General features: G+C 38.7%; 1 protein-coding gene and 1 long non-coding RNA gene across 3 annotated transcripts in view; one reads left to right on the top strand and one right to left on the bottom strand.

The window, feature by feature from the left end:
* Nucleotides 1-485: 485 nt before the first annotated feature.
* Nucleotides 486-4,978, bottom strand: LOC130857325 (uncharacterized). The gene is made up of 3 exons (XR_009054801.1): nucleotides 4,918-4,978; nucleotides 3,881-4,057; nucleotides 486-927 (listed from the first exon to the last, which is right to left on the bottom strand). It is a non-coding gene; the product is annotated as an uncharacterized LOC130857325 (long non-coding RNA).
* Nucleotides 4,979-11,747: 6,769 nt separating this feature from the next.
* Nucleotides 11,748-21,002, top strand: part of WDR43 (WD repeat domain 43) — a 44,555-nt gene continuing 35,300 nt past the window's right edge. For both annotated transcript variants that reach the window (XR_009054616.1, XM_057741043.1), the window contains exons 1-2: nucleotides 11,748-11,998; nucleotides 19,112-19,249. Coding sequence is in view for 1 of the 2 variants with exons in the window: in XM_057741043.1 (XP_057597026.1) it covers nucleotides 11,774-11,998; nucleotides 19,112-19,249 (363 nt within the window). In the remaining variant the exon portion in view is untranslated. The remainder of the gene's footprint in view (nucleotides 11,999-19,111; nucleotides 19,250-21,002) is intronic.

Below are 21,002 nucleotides of genomic sequence, written 5' to 3'. Positions count from 1 at the left end.
TACGGTCTTTAAAGAAGTAATTAAGTTAAAATGTCACTAGAATGGGCCCTAATCCAATATGACTGCTGTCCTTTTAAGAAGAGATAAGGACACAGCGGGAAGACCATGTGAAGACACAGGCAGAAGATGGCCATCTACAAGCCAAGGAGAAAGCCTCAGAAGAAACCAAACCTACCAACACCTTGATGTTGGACTTTGAGAAAATTGATTCTGTTGTTTAAGCCCAAAAAAAGGAAAAGAAAGAGCATTGACTGTATTTTCTAATTCTCTCTTATTGAATCTGTGTAAAAATTTTTATTCCCAGGTTTTGGCACCCTCCCCGCCCCAATATTTAAATAAAAATAAATTTAATCCTAAAGATAAAAGAAAATTTAAAACGGGGAAAAAGTTATCTATGGAGTCCAAAATTTCGTTTAACATTAAATATCACTAACCTGTTTGCTTAATATTAATTTCAATTGGCAGAAGTTTATTGAGGGTCTGGCAATATGAGGCATATTAGATATTTATTTCATTTAAGTTTACAACAATCCGGTGTCAGAAACAAGTATTCCAGTTTTAGGCATAAGAAAACTGACCCACAGAGACTAAATGATTTGGACAACAGCCCATAGCTGACAAGTGGCATGACAGAGTTTCCTATCTAGGTCAGTCTGGTTCAGCAGTCCATGCTCTTTGTACTGTAACTAACACTCCTTCTCAAAGACGGGTCAACAGTACAATTGAATTCAGAGTTAACATTGACCAGTCAACAGTACAATTGAATTCAGAGTTAACATCGGAATATGTTCAAAGAGCTACGAATTCCGTTTAAATGTGAGAAAATAAGTTTCGTTGTTACTTTCAAAGACATAAATTGTTTCTAATCTGTGCTTCTAAAACATCAACCATCGTAAACTCCATCATCAGGACTTCTCTCTTTTAATTCTAAAAATGAAAAAACAAAGAGATCAATTAGGAGGATGGGATTAACTAACACAAACTCTTTCATAGAAAACAGCTATTCAGTATGGATCCACATATACCAAGGAAAGGCTATCAACTCTCTAATAACCTACATCGAAAAGAAGCTGAACATGCACAGATATATGTAGATGCAGAAATGAAAATGATTCTCTAAACCTACAACATAAAGAACATTGTATACCAATATTACTCCAATAAAAAATAAAAATTATACTAATTTTAAAAGTGGTAAAAAAAAATGAAAAAACCAAACAACCCTGCTCTCCCCCTATCCCAACTGCATGTCTCACTTTTGGTTTTGATTTGTTTTAAGAAAAGTTTTTTTAACTAACATTTTTTTATCATTGCCAAATATGGGTCTAAGTTGGAACCTTCTGAATCCTAAGCCCAACAATTGCTTTTAAATTGATCGTTCCTAATTTATTATCTCTTAAATGTTATTAAATGATATTTGGCTGTTATATCAGAAGCAGTAAGAATTAGAAAGAAGATATATTGACAAAATATGGGAAGTAAATTTACATATCTTTGATTTCTGAGGTACATTGTGAACAGTAAATGGCATTCCTTTCTTTCTATGTTTGAGTAACAGACACAGTGATATAAATATTTTGTCCTACACACAACTAAAGAAATGCATTAACGTATGTTGAAAAATATAATTATCCCTTATTTATTCATGATCTGTCAGAGCATTTAAGCTCTCAAAAAGAGGTCACTATGTGTGCTTTTCTATTTTTGACTATACTTTTCCTTTCCTATCTTTCCTATGAAACTGCCAACTTGCACTCTGAAACTATTCTCTGAAAATGTGAAGCATCATCAACTCATCATTTTTACTTTAGGGTGTAAGACCAGAAAGATACTATCATCTAGTGGCATTTAGTCAAGCAACCACTTTAAATTCAAATAGTTGGCAAGAATCCTGACATTTTAAAATCTCTAGATCTTTTGGCTCTTTTGTTAAAGAAGTCTGACATTTCCACATACTCCTGCCCCAATTTTTTCTGTTCCCTCTTCTTCTTCCAAAGGTGATCTTTTCTTTCATTCATTCGTTCATTCAGTTATTCATTAAAAAGAAAATCTCTAGGTCTAGTTCCACAAACATTCTCCTCTAGCTCTTTGCATGTGCTTCTTCCCTCTATATAACTCCAAAAGACTGGGCAAAGTGCCTCTCCTCTGTGCCTGTGGTATGTCCTATCTTCAGACCTATCATGGTGCATGTCATAATGTGTGGAAGTTGCTGTTTACTTATCATTTCCCTGGTTAGGAGATAAGATTGTTGTGAGAGCTGTGTCTTGTTCATCATTATAATTCTGTCATAGTTATATCATTATAATTCTGTTATATCATTTTATCATATCATTATATGATATACTGTATACATAATATCATCATATTTCATAGTTGTATCATTATGATCCTGTCATAGTGCCTGGCAAACAATATGCCCTCAATAAATATTTTCTTAATAAATGAAAGAAGTAGAAAATGAGAAAAAATAGCAGCCCTGATACCCAAGTCCCTATACTAAATAATTCAACATGTAAATACGATCCAATTACATTTAATAGTTATATATTTTGTTATGTATCAACACATGTATTTAATTTTAGAACTGTTGAAGTTCACAGATTTTTTTTCTTACTTTTAGTGAAATAGAAAGTATCTAAGTCTAAGAATATAACTGCCTTTCTCTTGCCTTTTCACTGTTTTCCTGAGTTGCTGTCGAACTTGAATCTGGATCCTGTAGAACTCCTCCTCTATGATTTACTGTGTATTACTAGAAATTGCAAATCTAAATCTAGAGAAGTTTAAAATTTTCTTAACTATGTGTAAAGTTTAAAGAAAAATTGCGTGATATTTAGGATTGGAGGATCTTCTTACTTCTCATCACCCACCACCGCTCACGAAACACCTTTTTTTGGTTCCTAAATGAAAAGATACTATGCAGGATGATTCAGAACCAGTTTGCTAGCACATTGTGAGCCATCATTTTAGAATGTTGAGAACTGATCAGTCCTCCTTGGGGTTTTACTCCTGGAGAGGATCCTAGATCCTCTATCCTTCTCCTCAGGGTCCATCTTTTGGACAGTGGCCTGACTCTCACCTCCATCCACCAAGCCTACTGCTGGTCAGGGTCCAGTGCTAGTCTGGGCCTCAGAGAACCTCTACACTGCACCCCTCCTTTCTACCTTCCATCTCCTTCTCAGTTGTCACCACTCACACTGCAGAACTCAATAACCAGTCTTCTGATTTTATAACCAGTCTTCTGATTTTTAAATTGTGAAGCATTTAAGCTTTGTGTTTATGTTCACTCTGTTTATGAATGCTCATAAACTCCTCAAAACTGAAAACCTTTTTAAAGCTTAAAATCTTGGGTGTATCCATCCATCTATTCATTCACAATTCATTCATTTATTTACTTTGCATAATTGACTTTTTTTCTTTCCTTGTTTAAACACTTAGCTCACTAGAATTTAAATATAAACACACACTTGCATAATTGACTCTTAATCATGCTTATCTCACCTCAAGAAGACTCCCCTGAACACCAAAGACAAATAATATTCTAATCTTCCTTCTGTGTGTTGCTTTTTATTTAGTTTTGTAAAATTGTAGTCATACTTTAATCTTTTTCTCACATTAGTTCTTTGTATTGAAGATTATGAATGAGTATAAACAATAGTAAAATCTTAGCAAGACCATGCATAAGCGTCACTGTTGTGAGCTTTCATACTATAAGAAATCCTGCCTAATTGACTCTTTTTTTGTGCTCTGTAAATTCACACTGTTTTGTAAGGTGGTATATTAGGATATGGTTTGGCTATAAGTGAAGATACAAAATTCAGAGCTAAGATGGCACTCTGAGGTGTCAGGTACTCCTGGGTGTGGTCTCCATTCCAAAGCTTACCTTATGGCTGCTCAAGCTCCAGCCATTATATCCCAATTCCAGTCAGTAAGAAGGGAGAAGAGAGAAGGTCATGGCTGCTTTCCTTAAAAACGCTTCCCTAAAAACACACGTATCACTTCTGCTTGTATTTCATTCACCAGGACTTAATCACATGGCCAGATCTAGCAGCAAAGGAAGCTAAGAAATTTAATTTTTATTACAGCTTAACATCAGCCTAACCAAAAATCTGAAATCCTATTAATATTGAAGAAGGGGGAAATGGATTTGAAGGCAACTAGCATTTTTCTCTCCCAGGTGCATGCTAGCTAGTATTGGCAATTCCCATTTTAAAAAACTGTGTTGTGTTCCTAAAATTTGTCAATAGGATGTTTGCAATCTTGTATAAGCAACAGTTATGTTCCCTGATCTGCTCAATAACCTACTTAGGGATAAAGTAGCTGAAGCAGTGTTCACTATTGAAAAAGACAATGGAAAACTATTAACAAGCTACTTGTATCATTTAAACAAAAAATTAAATATAAAATCTGTGTTTTCAGCTGTCTACTAGACACCATCTCTGGTTGACCTGCTGGTACCTCAATAGCATGGCCCAAACTGAACTGTCATCATTTCCACCTTTCTTCCATTCTTCTGGTCCCCTGGAACAGTGGACCTCCTATATTCCCTATATGAGCTTAAAAATCACATGATTTTCTGTTATTTCCAGGCTAGAAAGTTCCAGGTCATCTATGATTCTTCTCTCTGCGACACTCTCTTCCAACACTGACAGACGCACATTCAAAACCTCTGATCAGTGATTAGGTCCTGTGGATTTCCTCTCCTTTTCCTTTAGCTACCACTAAATTTGACTACCTGCAGCTGAAGCCTCCCTACTCTTATCCTACACTGTTTCATTCAGTTATTCAATAAACATGTGTTGGGTATGCACTGTATGCTGTGCATTGTGCTAGGCTGAAGGTACAGAGATTGGAGAGGGGAATGGAAGTAGTTCTAGCCTTCAGAATTCACAATTCATCAGGGGAAACACAATGGCTTACCAAGGTCAGAGTGGTGGGAGCTCTCTGCCCAGCATCCAGGCACTGAAGAGGTGTACTGTCTGTGAGGAATTCAAAAACAATACCAAAACCAACTAAAAGCCAGTCTGCTTCCTATTATCAGCAGCTGTCACCTGTTCTGAAAAACGTCAATTGTAAGATATTCCCCCCCCCCCAATATTTTATTGGCTCAAGTTCTGAACAAGTGTTGTGGCTACCACTGAGTTTTAATTACAGATGTGTGTATATGTGTATGAATGTATCCTTCAGACTAGCACATTTTTATTACTTATCCTCTAATAAACATTATAGTGTATAAGAAAGTTAATTCCAAGAACTCCTAATTATATAGTCGGCCCTGACACATGTGGACTCATTCATAAGAGTACTCTTTATGTTCCTAACATTTCAGAATCATTCAAGAATAATTCACATTTCCAGGCCCTGTGGTACCACATATTACTGTGTCAAAACAGGATATTTAATAAAAAATGACTGCACAACAATTATAAAGACAAAGAAGCAGAACTCAAGAAGTTCAAAAGCAGAACTTCAATCGCTCATTCCAAGACTACTTGGAACTTTTGTTTGTGTTTAAAATGTTTCAGTTGTAGAGACATCCACAAGCTACTTAGCTACTCAAAGAAACAAAGGCATGAACAGTATTACAATATTTTAAATCCATTATGTAACAGGATTTTTATGAATCTCTGTCAAACTCAACCCTTATGTTTCAGCCTTTTCTTAACTATTTGTGTATACGTTGTTTCATGTACAAGAAACTGTTAAAAATTAAAATTACTACAAAATGTTGTCTAGCAACTGGGAGCAAATATAGATTGAGAAACCTAGCAGCACTAACTATTGAACACAAATATGTGGAGATCTATTTTGCTAACATTATTGACAGATCCGCAGAAGTTAAAGACTTGAAAACAACACTAGCATTACATAGCATGTTTTTGAGGCTCATCCATGTTGTAGCCTATAACAGTAGTACTTCATTTGTATTGCTAAATAATATTCCATTTTTTGGATATACCATATTTTGTTTCTCCATTCACTACTTGATAGACATTTGGATTGTTCACAGTTTGGGGCCATATGAATAATGCTGCTGTGAAATATATGCATGGACATATGTTTTCATTTCTATGGGTAGGTACCTAGGAATGCAATTGCTAGGTTGCAAAGGAAGTTCATATTTAATTCTTTTAAGAAGCTGCCAGATTCTTTGCCAAAGAAGTTGTACCTTTTTACACTTTCACTATAAATACACAAGAGTGCTGGTTTCTCCACATCCTCACCAGCACTTGTTATTGTCTGTCTTGTTTATTATAACCATCCTAGTAGACATGGAGTGGTATCTCATTGTTGTTTTGATTTGCATTTCCTTAATGGGTAATAATATTGAGCATCTTTTCATGTGCTTTTTTAGCCATTCATGTATCTTCTTTGGTGAAATGTCTATTCAAGTCTTTTGCAGATTTTTTAATTTGTTGTTTGTCATCTTATTTATTTATGTATACTTTTGCACGTGGATATCCAATTGGCCTGATACTATTTATGAAAAAAACTATTCTTTGTTCATTAAATTATCTTGGCACCTTGTCTATACAGTTGACTTTGAATGTAAAAATTTATATCTGTACTCTTGACTTCTGTTCCATTACTCTATGTGTCCATAGTTGCATTATCACTCTGTCTTGATTACTGTCACTTCATAGTTAGTTTTGAAATCAGGTACTGTGGCTGCATCACTCTGTTCTTCTTTGAAAAAATTGTTTTCACTATTTTAGGTCCTTTGCATTTCCACATAAATTTTAGGATCAGCTGATCAATTTCTACAAAAAGTCCCAATATTATATTGATAGGGATTGCATGAATTTATACAGTGAATTGAAGAGAACTGCCATATTGACAATATTGAGTTTACAAATTCATGAACATGGAATGTCTTTCCATTTACTTAGGTTTCCCTTAATTTCTATCAACAATGCTTTTACTTTTCAGAGTACCAGTCTTGAACTTCTTTTGCTAAATTTATTCCCAAGCATTTTATTCTTTCTGATGCTATTGCAAATGGAATCGTTTTCTTAATTTAATTTTCAGATTGTCCATTGATAGTATGTAGAAATATAGTATCTTATGACCTTGCTACATTCATTTATTTTAGAATTTTTTTGTGAATCCCTTGAGATTTTCTGTCATCTGTGAATAAAGATACTTTTACTCCTTCCCTTCCAATCTGCATGCCATTATTATTATTATCATCATCATCATCTTTATTGCACCAGCTAGAACCTCCAGTAAAATATCGAATAGAATTGGTGAGAATGCACAGTATTGATTTTTTCTCAGTCTTAGGAGAAAAGCATTCAATCTTTCACTATTAAGTATGAAGTGAGTTGTAGGCTTTTTTTGTAGTTTTCCTATATCAAGTTGAGGATGTTCCTTTCTATGCCTAGTTTGTTAAGAATTTTTTTTTAAGTTATGAATGGGTGTTGGATTTTGTTAAATTTTTTTCTGTATCTTTTGAGATTATCATGTGTTTTTAGTCCTTCATTCTATTAATGTGGCATATTAGATTTATTGATTTTTGAATGTTAAACCAACCTAGTATTCCTGGGATAAATCCCACCTGATTACGATATATCATCTTTTTTATATGTCGCTAGACTTAATTTGCTAGTATTTTGTTAAGGATGGATAGGATCTATCACTCTTCAGGGCTAATAGGAATTAGTTAAGTTCAATGGTTAGCTAGTAAGTTGGATGAAGGGTTGGAATTGGGGCCTGAGAGAGGATTGGAAGAGCATAAATTATAGGCATGAATAAGAGAGCAGAAGCCAGAACAAAGGTGGCAGGGCAGGAAACCAGGATCAGATCAGAGCCTGGGGTGTGATGTTTGAGGCAATCCATAGTGAGTGATGATGCTGGGGAGATTGACAGAGACCAGGTTATAGATTGTTTTGTAATCCATATATATTAAGCAGCTTAGAATTTCTTCCATATGTGTCAGCAAACTTGTGAAGGTTTTTTTTTTCTGTAAAGTAATCAAGATTTTAAAAAATATTTATTTTTATTTGTTTATTTGGTTGCACTCGGTCTTAGTTGCAGCAGGTGGGCTCCTTAGTTGTGGCTCACCAGCTCCTTACCTGTGGCATGTGAACTCTTAGTTGAGGCATGCATGTGGGATCTAGTTCCCTGACCAGGGATTGAACCCGGGCCTGCTGCATTGGGAGCTTGGAGTCTTAACCACAGCGTGACCAAGGAAGTCTCTGAAGGGTTTTAAGTAGATAGGTAGAATGGTCAGATTTATGATTTCCAAAGATCACAAAAATGTAGCAGCCTGGAGAAAGGGAGTCCAATAAAAGTAGTGGTGGCAGTTCTGGCCCATAGTCATATAGCCTACCATTGTTGCAAAGAAGGCTGGAGAATGCAGTCTTTACTCTGGAAAGACATATGCACTGATAAAGAAGTGTCCCAGGGAACCCTGACGTTAGAGAGCGGACATGAGGAAAATGAGAGGTGAGCAGCCAGAGAGTAAGAACGGTGTGATGTCATGAAAGACAAGCTAATAACAAGTCAAGTAAGATGTAGACTTAGAATAGACACATAGGGTGGCAGTGTGGTGCTTGCTGGTGGCCTTGAGAAGAGTTCTGGTGTAGTGGTGGGTGGGGCTGAAAGCCGCATTGCAAGAGAGAAATTGTAGGAGAGAAATTGAGAAAATTAGACTACTCTTTTTTTTCTTTTAAGGTTTGTTTTAAAGGAAAGAAAAGATTGGGACAGTAATTGGAGGGGAAGAGGGGTCAAGGGAATTCTATTTTTTAAGAAGAGAAAAATAACAGTATGTTTATATGTTGATGAGAAGGATTAAGTAGAGAAGTAAAAATTGACACTGATAGAGGAAAGACTTTTTTGAATAATACCCTTAAATGGGCGAGAGAAGCTGGGATCTAGAACTTATGTGGAGGGGTAGCCTTTGCTATGATCACAGAACGTTCATCCATAGTACCAGGAGAGATGGAGTGCAAGTGTGCAGTCTGTGGTATTGGGAGCTTGTGGAAGTGCTCTTGTGATTGCTTCTATTTTCTCATAAAATAGTAAGCCAAGTCATCCACTGAGAGTGAGGATGGAAGAGGAGGAGATTTGGGGTAATAGGACGGTTTGTCCTAACGTCCTAGGACTGTCCTAGAACAGTGGAAGAATTAATGGATTAGGGAACAACTGTTTGATAATCTGTTAGCATCAACTTCCCATGTGAAGCTTGTGATCATGAATTTAAAGCAGATAAGAGTCACAATAAAGTGGCTGTGGCTTTCCTCTAATCACGTTCAGCTGCTTGTGGATGGAGAGTTAGATTTTACCAGGCTTGTGTTTTGTTCTGTTTTGTTTTGCTGCACTGCACAGCTTGTGGGATCTTAATTCCCTGACCAGGGACCAAACCTGGGTCCCCTGCAGTGGAAGCCTGGAGTCCTAACCACTGGACCACCAGGGAATTCCCAAGGCTTGTGGCTTTACCAAGACTATGATGTGGGAAAGAGGCAAGGGAGTTGAGGGTTGTAATGACAGAGTTTAGGATAAATTAAGAGGGAAGTGCAGCCATCAGGGAGGAGGAAGGAGGGCTGGTGAAAAGACTGTAGGATCAACGAATTGATGGTCCAGTGGGGTAGAAGGGCTGGCTGGATGCTGGGAGCTAGCGGGAGTGAGCTGGAAAGATAGGAGTTGGTGGTTACAGAGTGGTGTGTAGAAACTGAGATTATGGAAGAGGTGCAGTTATTGTACGGCAAGGTCTGGGACATGACCATGAGAGTGAGTGGCTGGTGTAGCATACAGATCATTGAAAGAGTGGCGGTCAAGGAATTGCTATGCTTGGGTATCAGAGGGTCATCTATATAAATCCTACATACTCTCATTGGATCAGATTGTCCATTCTCAGAGATGACTTGGGTTAGAAATCAAGATATTCCTCCATTGTGCAGCTCTATATGTCAATTTTCTTATCAGAAAGATGTAGATGTTGATAGTTTCTACATCCTAGGGCTGTTGTGAGGACTAAATGAATTTTTTTGATGTACATTTACAGCATTAATTTTTTTTATTGAGGTATAGTTGTTTTGTAATATTGTGTTAGTTTCCACTGTACAGCAAAGTGGAGTTCCCTGTGCTACAAGGACTAAATGAATTAATACACATAAAGCACCCAGAACAGTGCCTGACATATAGTAAGTGCAAAACAAGCTTTTATTTTTATTTGTATATTTATGGCTAACAAATCTATAACTCTAGGTCAGATCTATCTTCATGCAGACTCATGCATGCTCTTTTATAACAAAAATCCTAGAAATAGTTGTCTATACTTTTCCGCCCTTTCTCACCTCCCATTTTCCCCTCTACTCTCTACGATGAGTTTTTTCCCCTTACCTCTCTACTAAAATGATTTTGAAAAATCACCAATGATCTTGATCTTGCCAGGTTCACTGATTAATTCTCAGTCTTCATCTTACAGCATTTGACATGGCTTTGATTATGTCTTGCTTCTGAAATCCTTATAAAAGTTCAGGTTTCCAGGGCATCTCATTCTCCTGGACTTTCATCACTGTTAACCCTTCTTAATCTCCTTTCCTGGGTCCTCTTCCTATTCTTGACAGCCTGGCACATTTTGGGGCTAAGTTTTTTTCTTTATTTATACTTACACCCAAGATGATCTGACCAGTCCTATAGTTTCAAGTAGCATCTGTATGCTAATGCATACAAAATTCATATCTGTGATCTACTCATATAACCGACTTCCTACTGAACAACTCTATTTGGATGTCTAATAGGCATCTCAAACTTAACCGTCCAAAACAGAAGTCTTGATTTCCACTCCACCCAGACCCGTTTCCCCAATTCAGCTAACGCTATCGCCATTCACTCATTCTCTCAGGCCTTAGAGTCATCCTTCACTCATGTGTTTTCCTCATCCTTCACAATCAATCCATTCAGCAAGTCCTGTTGGCCCCAACCTCAGATTATATCTGGATTTGGACCATTTCTCACCACCTCTACCATGTCATTCGAGTCCAACCCACCATCCTCCTTCTATCTTGTCTCCTTGCTTTCATTCTTGCCCCTCTACAGTCTCCATCCAGCACCCAGGAGACCTTTTAAAACGTAGATCAGTTTGTCATTCGAAATAACATAAAATGCAAATTTTACCATGGCTCCCCCTACTTGTAAAAGACTGAGTCTCCCATAGCCCTGAGGGTAGTGTTTTTTTGTCTTTCCTGCTGGTCAATAAGCTCTGTGTGGGCTGAACAGTACCTGACATTTCTTGAGTCAGAATGCATAGATTTGCTGACATGTTATGGAGACATTACAAACTGTCTATTTGGTGCGATAACATGGGATAAATCTTGACGAAAGATGTGGAAATAGCCTCTGGCACCGTTACTTTAACACTGTCATGACCGAATAAATTGTTGTTATGTGAACACATGATTACAGCCTGTAAGTGGATAAGGAAAAATGGAAACAGTTGTCACAATCCCAGAATTATAAGTGAACATTTCTTTCAAACATGTCGTTCAATCATGTTATTTAAATAAATTAAAAAAAAAACAAAACCAACCTTTTTTTTTTTTTTAAAGGAAGGAGTCCTGTCACGCTCTTCCACACGTCCCCAGAACAGGTTAGTACCGAGCCCACCGGGCCACCGTCACAGGTAGGCCGTCCAACGCTCGCTTGCGTTGTGAAGAACCACCCCCTCTGCTCCCTGCACTCCCTCCGCCCCACTTCCTCCCTCCCGGCCCCGCCCCGCGCCGGTGCGCCTGCGCACGGGCGAACACGTGGCTGCCGCGGAGCCAGAGCAGCAATGGCGGCGGGTGGCGGCGGTGCTGCGGACCCCCTGTCTCCCTCGGGGGTCCCCTGCGCCTTCTCCCCGCAAGGCCAGGCCTATTTCGCTTTAGCGTCTACCGACGGTCACCTGCGAGTGTGGGAGACGGCCAGCAACCGGCTGCACCAGGAGTATGTGCCCTCCGCGCACCTCAGCGGTACCTGCACCTGCCTGGCCTGGGCGCCAGCGCGGCTGCAGGCCAAGGTAAAGCGAGCGGGACGGCGCGGGGCGGGCGCCCGCCCAGGCTCAGTCTCGGCGCCCCCCGGCCCGGCGGCGCGCGGCCCGGCACCGCGCGTGGCCCTCGGAGGCCCGGGGCAAGGAGGCAGCGAGCGCGGTGGCGGTGGCCGCGGCGGCGGGGGGCTGGGCCCACGCCGTCAGCCCCGTGCGCGGCCTGTCCCGAGGGCAACGAGAGAGGGCGCGGCCAGATCCGACGGGCAGTGGGCCGGAGTCCTGCCGGCGGGCTCCATGCGGTCTGGGCCCAGCCGTCGCCGGGCCGCCATGTTCGCCCAGGCCCCGGGTCCCCCAGGGTGGCTTCCTGCTGCCAGGCCAGGCTCTCCTGCTTGCGCTCTTCAGAGTTCTGGCTTTTGACAGAGCCCCACGTTGGGGCTGTACTGTTCTTCTCGGACCCCTACCCAGCTCATCGGCCTTGCTCTGGTCAGTTAGAATGGACAAGTCTGTTTCTTTGCTTCCGGACACCCCCCTCCAGCCCCCACCCTTGGGTGCCGGCTCACCACGTGTTCTCTTCCATGTCCAGAATGTGAGACTCTTGAAAGTCCTGACGTTCCCAGGCTCTTTTCCATTCTAAGCCACTTGAACCTTCTTGCTTTAAAAATTTTAGCATCTGCTTGGCTTCCTCGTTAAACATACTCTTTTCCCCAAGTCTTAAGTCTGCATTAGGATTTGGAGGTAAAGTGAAGTTGTAGTTAACGAACATGAGTCCAGGTGAAGTTTCTTTTAGACGGGGCACTGCTGAGTTAGGGAAGGCTTTTCGCTCTTAGGGAGCCATCTCATTTAAGATGCCATTCACTGTTGAGTCACTCGGCTACATCTGCACTAACGCACACGCATGTGGGAACTGCATTTATAAGGTAACCAATCCGAATCATTGCAGTGTGATTTGGAAGCATCAGATATTGAGTTGCGTGGCGTTTAGCTGACACTGTGTGTAACCCTTAAAAAGTTCGTGTTTAAACACATACAGAAGAAGAAAAAAAAGTATTTAGTACAGATCTTAACTCCACCTGACCATCCTAGGAAACTTTCTGCTCACTTTTTCGGTTGAAAGTAGGGATACATCTAACTTGTTAAACTTTGGATGAGTATGTGTAGGTATTTTTCCGATCTTAAGCTTGATTTTCATAGTTTCTAGATGAAGTGACTCCTGTTGATTATTAAGAAACCTTATCAGGTGCCTTAAGTCAAGCACAAAACTAGGACTTTTAAAAAAAAATCACAGTTGTTATTAAGATGACAGCACTCTGCATATTTCTCCTTTTCAAATTTCTGTGTATTTTAACAGTCTTGTAAAGTAATAATAATTTTATTGGTGAGAGGAAATGTGGAGCAGTGGTTAGATGCATGGACCCAAACTATAGTTCTTAGCTTTCAACCCAGCCTTGGCTTCATCGTAGTAATTGTGCCTCTAGTTCCTCATTTGTAAAGTGAGAATAATAGTACTCATCTCATAGAGTGGTTGTGAAGGTTACCATACTTAATGATGCAGAAAGCATTTCGAGTAGTTCTTAGTGTGTAAGTGCTGCAAGTGTTAATTGTTGTTGTTATTTCTTATTTACATGGTTAGTCCTGCAAGGTAGATAAAGACTAACTTTTTGCTTTGTTTGGGAAGAAGAAACTGAGGCTTTGCAAAAATTGAGCAACTTGCAAAAACCAAAAATGGACCAGGACTAGAACACAGGTATTTAGAGCCCAACTCTCCGTTATCTGCAACAAATCATTAATATTAGGCTGGCAGGCATTTGTCACCAGCTTGATTTTCTCTTTACTTACAGTCATATTGTATGTCTCAGGCATAAAACTTTTGCCTAGTCTTAAATTTGCTGTTAAGTCAGTTTTGGATTATTTGTAACACTGATATAATAGAAAAATATCTAGATTTGCTTTCATACCCAGGACTCAAACTTGTTTTGTCACGTTGAGCAAGTCACTTTACTTTTGGAGGCCTCCTTGAAAAAGAGTTGGGCTACATTAAAAAAATCTTACAGGTTTCAGTATCCTTTTACTTGTATGCTCTCACTTTAGCCACCTGACTCTGAAATGCCCTAAAACTGTTACATTTTTAAAAACTAAGAATCAGAACTAAGAAAGATTAAATGACTTTCCCAGAGCCTTAATCAATGAAGTGGTTGTGGTCACTAGAGTTGAGGTACTTTGATTCCTGGTCCAGTGCTCTTACTGTATGTAACCTTAGATCTTGAGTCACAGAATTGAGAGCTGGGAGGAATACGTAGAGACATCCAGTGCTCATCATCTTGGGATTGTATCCTCTTAGAACATCAATTTCACTTGAAATTGGGGAGAGAAGCAGTTTTCCTGTATTAAAACAAACTTGTATGTGTACTTTGGTGTAAAATTTTAAAGTCGTGATTTTTAAAGATAGTGTTTGCTACCACAATCACTCTTCATTTTCTACCTCCTTTTTTTTTTTTTATTAGCTGCATTGGGTTTTTGTTGCTCCCGAGCTTTCTGTAAGTTGTGGAGAGTGGGGGTTACTTGTCGTTGCAGTGCGCAGGCTTTTTATTGCAGTGGCTTCTCTTTTTGCGGAGCACGGGCTCTAAGGTGCGAGGGCTTCAGTAGTTGCGGTGTGTGGGCTCAGGTCTAGTTGCTCCAAGACATGTGGGATCTTCCCGAACCAAGACTCGATCCTGTGTCCCCTGCATTGGCAGGTGGATTCTTAACCACGGCACCACCAGGGAAGCCCTCATTTTCTACCTTTGCTCCCAGGTCCCTGGGTTATGACCCTTGCAACTTAAGTTTTAAGATGCTCTCCTAAACTCTTATTTTATATGTAAATCAGTTTGTAGAAGTATTCTGCATCTGGTTCAGTAACTGGCAGTTTGCCACCCACCACCCAAGGACAGTTTGGTGACATTACTCTCATCAGTGGAGAAAAATGAGTTGGTGCTGGGTTTCTTGGATAACAGGAGTTAAAGCAGTGGTTCATAAATTTTTAGAAAAATTAGATTGCTGCCTCTTGTTCTTGATCACAAAATGACTATACTTCTTAGCATTTATGTCACGATAGTTTTTAGAAGATTTTTGTGTATATTGTATAGCTGAACATTTTATTTGGGTGATGGAGCCTGGGGGAAGAGGACCTCAAATGATGAGAAAAGTGGGAGGACACATATTGATGGACTATGGGTGGATGCTGTTTTTAGAGCTCCCCAGGTTTATGGGTGTAAACTGAGGCTGAGATGTTAAATGATTTGCCAGAGGCACACAGTAAGTGGCTGAGCTATTCAGGAACTGACCCTGCTATTTCATTGCCGCTTTAAGGTCCAAACTTCTCAATTTTTCTTTCTTTAAGTGCTGTCGAGCCCTGAAGGAATAGACTGGCTACCACAGTAAATGCATTTGTGTTACTTTGCTGTCACTGCAGTTAAAATGACCCCATATAGCTTAGTGCTTATTGAATGAAGCACATGGCATTTCAGGGATTGGACAGGGCAAGCACAGTAGCATTGAGGATATTTCTAGGAAGAATCTGAGCATCCCCAGTCCTAACCCCTAGAGACATAGCACAGTCCAGTTGTGTTCATGTATGATGTTCTGTTCTAAGGTCTTGCCAGTGTTTAAACTTCAGAAGGATATGGTTTGCATATTAAATCTTATTGGCAGAAACAGAAGTTCCTGTGTATTAGAATTTATTTTTGATGTAAATACTGTATGTAATTACATGTAAAATGCACACATTTTGTTCATTGTTACCCATGAAACTTAAACATTTGCCAAAGTGACAGTAAGATAGGCCAAGAAATGGCATAAGAGGCTAGTTGCAGAGTGAAACTTGAAACTTTGCCATAATTTTCAGTGACTAGAGGTCAGTATTTTTCAAAAATAGGTTTTGAACCATTAGGGGATTGTGAAATAGATTTAGTGGGCTGTGACAGCATTACAGAAATGAAATAGACAATATTAGAGTGTATTTTGCCTGGTAAAGGATAAGTTTTTTGGTGAAACTTGTTTCAGCTATATACACATTTGTTTTTATGAATGTGTGTATTGGCTCTCCATGTAAACTCTTTTCTTACTCTGGGATCTCAGTCTAAAAAGTCAGTGCTTAATTGATCAAAATCAGACTTCTCATCACCTGGATGTGCTTTTTCTCTCTGTCTTCACTACATCTGTATTACACCTTGCTTTTGTAAATTGTGCACGTTCAGGGTCTCACTCAGCCTTCTGATTGCCTTCTAGATCAAATACTGCTTTCTTGAGACTGCTGTTGGCATTTGTTGCTTAGCTCAGTCAACCCTTCACATCTTTACTCTAAGTAATAGACCAAATCCTTTTGGTCTTCATTCCTGGCGCCTTCTAGAACTCAGATTTCCTCCCTCCCTCGTGGGATCCTAGTTCCCTGACCAGGGATCAAACCTCGGCCCCAGGAGTGAAAGCGCCAGAGTTCTAAACACTCGACCGCCAGGGAATTCTCTAGAACTCGGATTTTCTGACCACGGAACTAAATTTTTAGCCTATCCTTTCCATTACTTTATATATTTACACATGTAATTAATGTGCACATGACACGAAACAGCAATAAGACATTAAAGAAGAAATACAGTTCAAATATATATACTGTGTCTAGGGAGGGAATACGGGGATATGTGTATAAAAACAGATGATTGAACCTGGTGTACCCCCCCCCCCCCAAAAAAAATACTGTGTCTATAATGCAGAGCAGACAGAGTATGACTTCTGTCATAAGAGAAAGAAGAGGTTTTTGTGGAGAGATGAGGTGGACCTTGAAGCATGGATCAATTTTTAACCAAATTGAAAATTGAGGCAGGTAGAAAAAGTCCCCTCCAAAAGGAGCGAAAAGCAAATGAGAAAGTGTATTTGTGATTAGGGAGTGTAATGTAAGGATGGAATTGCAAATAAGACTGGAAAAGGTGGTTTGGAGGCAAGTTGTGGATGCATTTGAATGCCAAACAGTTGTTTTTTTGATTTACTCTTCTCTGGGGAGTCATTGAAATTTTTGATCACAGAAATAACAGATTGTGATAGAAAATGTCCTAATCTACAGTCACCATAATCTGTTATCATAATCTGTTATAATCTATACTCATCAGTACCATTAAACTCTTGGCTTCAGAAATATTTAGTAATGGGGTAATAGTTAAAATATTAGATTTCACTAAAATGCACATTGGTTATGTAAACTTCTCATCTGGTTGATATGTTACTTGTTTGGACATGCACGTCCTGCTGAATGGAAAGTTATTTTTAAAAAGATCATCCAACTTGGAGAAAATATACATGAGTCATTAGTTCTTTGAGGTTAGTTAATTGGATTATTGTTTAGGTTTAGATCAGTGATCTTCAAAATTGGGCATAGATTCTGTGATACTCCTACTGTTAGCCTCTGCTTGCTTCTCCCGAAAGTAGAGATTTTGCTGATAGGGAAATTAGGGCTTTGAACACGTTAACATTTAATTTCTAAAATTTCTTTGTGCTTTTTCATGCAAATTCATATCTACAGAAAAACATACATATTTGGACCAGCGTGTGCGTCACACAGTAGAAACTTCAGTGTAGATAATTTTAATTTGATTTGGGGGAAATCAAGAATAGAAGAAACACTTTCTAGAATCTTTCAGGGAAGACTTTTCTGATGAGGTAGTAGTAGGTTGGTATACTTTCCCCTACTGTCCTTGCCTGAAGTAGGTGTTTGTGTTCATAATCTTATGCAGAAGCCACATTTGTCCTCTGGGATCTTTCAGAGGTGGCTTTAGAAATTCATGTAACTGAAGGTGGGATCTAGGACACTTCTTGACTAAGTTTCAGTGTTTCACGCCAATTAAATATTACCGATGAGACCGTCAGACTTTTTTATACTTTGGCTCTTAATTATAACTTCTCTTATGGGTTTATTAATGTAGATACATTTCTCAGGACTTGCAAAATGTCCATTATTTTTTCTGTATTTAAAGTTATTTTTTGTTAAATCTTTTAACTTTTTGTTGACTTAGTGTGTCCAATGAATCAAATTCTTCAATGTAACATCTCTATAGGATAACTAAAAGAAAAAAAAGGAAAATGCCTTATAAATCTGGTCCTTGATATTCTTTATGCATTGGTAACATCATAGTTTTCATTGGTGTTTTTTGGTGGGTTGGGCATATTTTGTGTATCGTGGACTGCTTTTTTGTGTTGTAGAGCAAAGATGTTGTACTGTGGAGAAAATGTTCTCTTTTCTATAGTATTGATCTCTTTTACACTAAAAGAATGGATTTCTCAGAACTTCTTTATGCTAAAACATAGGCTAGCAAGCTTTAATTTAAAAAAATTATAAACATATGGAAGGTAAGTTCCAAAATTATAAATTATTATTCAGCATTATAAATTCTAAAGTAATACTCTAAAGTTGTGATCATTGGTTGCCTTTTTGATGGACAGACAGGAGCCGTTTCATTTTTTGAACTAAATGAGAGAAGTCTTGGGCCATTTGACACTAAATTGAAACTTGTGCCTCTTAAGTCATTAGAATCACGGAGACAACATGGAACTTTCAGATTGACCCCTAAAGAATCACTGGAGCAACTTCTCTAGTGTGTGCTTTGCACTGCTGTATGAGTTACAGCTGTTTTTGACTCAAATTGAAGTAATTGCATGTTTATAAATATAAAAACATTTGAGTCCCTTTTCCTGAAAATGAAGCCAGAATGAAAGGAAAGATTTTTGGGTGGCAAAGGGGAAAGCATTGGCTGCTTGTGTATGGATCAAGTGGAGGCTTCACTTGGACCTGTTGGGAATGGTTGGTTTCTGAAAAGTGGGAGCAGCAGTGAGGCTGTTGGGACCTGTTAAGAGAATACTACCAAGAGCATACTAAGTTATCCTATTTGCCTTCCTTTCAGAGAGGTAGGAGATGGGGTCAGAGTATTATGAGTTCTTTCCATTGGAGTGATTATTTTCTAAGTATTGCGAAAGAAATCATCTGAGAGCAAATCCCATCTCCACTTAAAAAAAAAATGTTTCTTAGTCACATTCATTTGTGGGCTAGTGGGTATTTGCATTTTTCATTAATGATGTTTCAGTGTTTGAAATAATAAAATAAACAATTGTTTTTTCTTTTTTTTCCAGGAAGGTCCACAGAGGAAAAAAAGGAAATCAGAAGCTACAGGAACAAGTAACGAAGTTGACTTGTTGGCTCTTGGTACAGCAGTTGGTAGTATTTTATTATACAGTACAGTAAGAGGAGAATTACACAGTAAATTGATAGTAAGTATATGTGTGTGTATTTTATATAAAAGAGAGACAACAGGAAACTGATTATTAGAGGTTTATTAAAAACAAAGCAGCTCAGGATATGCTGTAGGATCTGCATCCTAGGGGCATTTTTCTGCCCCTTCCATATTTAAAATTTTGAACAGTAATATTTGATAATAGCTATGATAGGTTACTTAGTCATTATGATAGGTCAGAATATGAAGAGTGTGAAGAATTGTTGACTAGGCTTACACTTAGAAAAGGTAGAAAGAATTCTGAGAATCACAGACAGCAATTGCAGGAAGGAGCATACCACCTCCAGGGCTAGGGAACATGGAAGGCAGTGGGATTGTTGTTGAAACTCAGACCTTTGAGAAGCAGGTATTACTCTCTGCTGATGTCTCTTGAGGGAGAGTGGCCCCACGGACTTGGGTACCAGACCTCTGAGGAGGGGGCTCTAGCTTACTGTTAGTGTCTCTGAAGGGAGCTGATGGGACTGGTTCTCCAGGCGTTGAAAAAACTGCATATAGGGTTTAGCTGCTGCTGAAAGGATTGCCCCTGCTGGGGTGAAGAAAACGTTGGAGTGATGCAAACTGAGAGACAGGAAGGAACAGGTCCCTTGTTCCTCCTCCAGCCTTGTCTCCCTCCTGCAGCCTTATCGGTGGAGCCTACTAATAGCTGGCAAAGCAGAAATGGGGTTTGCAGAGTCCCAGCCCCAGCATCTAGAGCAGAGAAGTGAAGGCTTGGTGCTGTAAGACAGTAACTTAACTGGCATAATTTGTTTCAAACAGTATCTACTATGGTATGTTTTTGGTGTTCACTTAACTCCTGTCTGTATATAAGGATATATAAGAATGCTTTCTGTATATATGAAAAAAAGAATGTTTTCTCTATTAAGTAACATCTCTCCGTAGATAATTTGGAACTGCCTGAAGTTGAAAAGGGAGAAAAATTATACCTGAATTTATCACTGAGAGATCCTCTGTTGATAGATGGTGTATTTCTTTGCTTTATGCATATGTTTAAAAAATACAGTTGGCTTCTGTCCATCTATTTTGTATCCTGATATTTTCCATTAAATTACAACATGAGTAATTTTCATGTTTGTCGAGACCTAGTTAAAAACATTTTCAATAACTGCCTAAAATCCTATAAATGGGATAGTCCCTTGGTGGTTTAAATATTACTGACCATTCAGGTAGTTTCCGATTTTTTTGTTATAAACCTTTTTTTTCTTACATAGGTTCCCAGAATTACTAACCTGTAATGAATGCGTCAGAGGTGTGAGTGTTAAGCCTTTTTATACATAGTATAAAAATTTTCTGGAAGTTTTCCTAATTTGTACTTGTATCAGCAGTGGAAGGGCAGTACCTGCATTTCTGTAGTGTTTTTGCCATCATTGATTATTCCATTAAAACAGCAATAAGACTAACAAAACCCCCCAGCTAATTTGATAGGTGAACATTTTCATCTGATTTTAAATCTGCATTTAAAAATACATCACTTGTGTTTATATTAAAAATAATATATGCAGCACTCTTTACAATAGCCAGGACATGGAAGCAACCTCAATGCCCATCAACAAATGAATGGATACAGAAGATGTGGCATATATATACAATGGAATATTACTCAGCTATAAAAAGGGATGAGATGGAGCTATATGTAATGAGGTGGATAGAACTACAATCTGTCATACAGAGTGAAGTAAGTCAGAAAGAGAAGGACAAATATTGTATGCTAACTCACATATACGGAATCTAAA

This window comes from Hippopotamus amphibius, chromosome 7, assembly GCF_030028045.1.
Source record: "Hippopotamus amphibius kiboko isolate mHipAmp2 chromosome 7, mHipAmp2.hap2, whole genome shotgun sequence".
NCBI lineage: Eukaryota > Metazoa > Chordata > Mammalia > Artiodactyla > Hippopotamidae > Hippopotamus > Hippopotamus amphibius.
The sequence above is the reverse complement of the archived record's forward strand: the minus strand, read 5'-3'. Positions and strand labels throughout refer to the sequence as shown.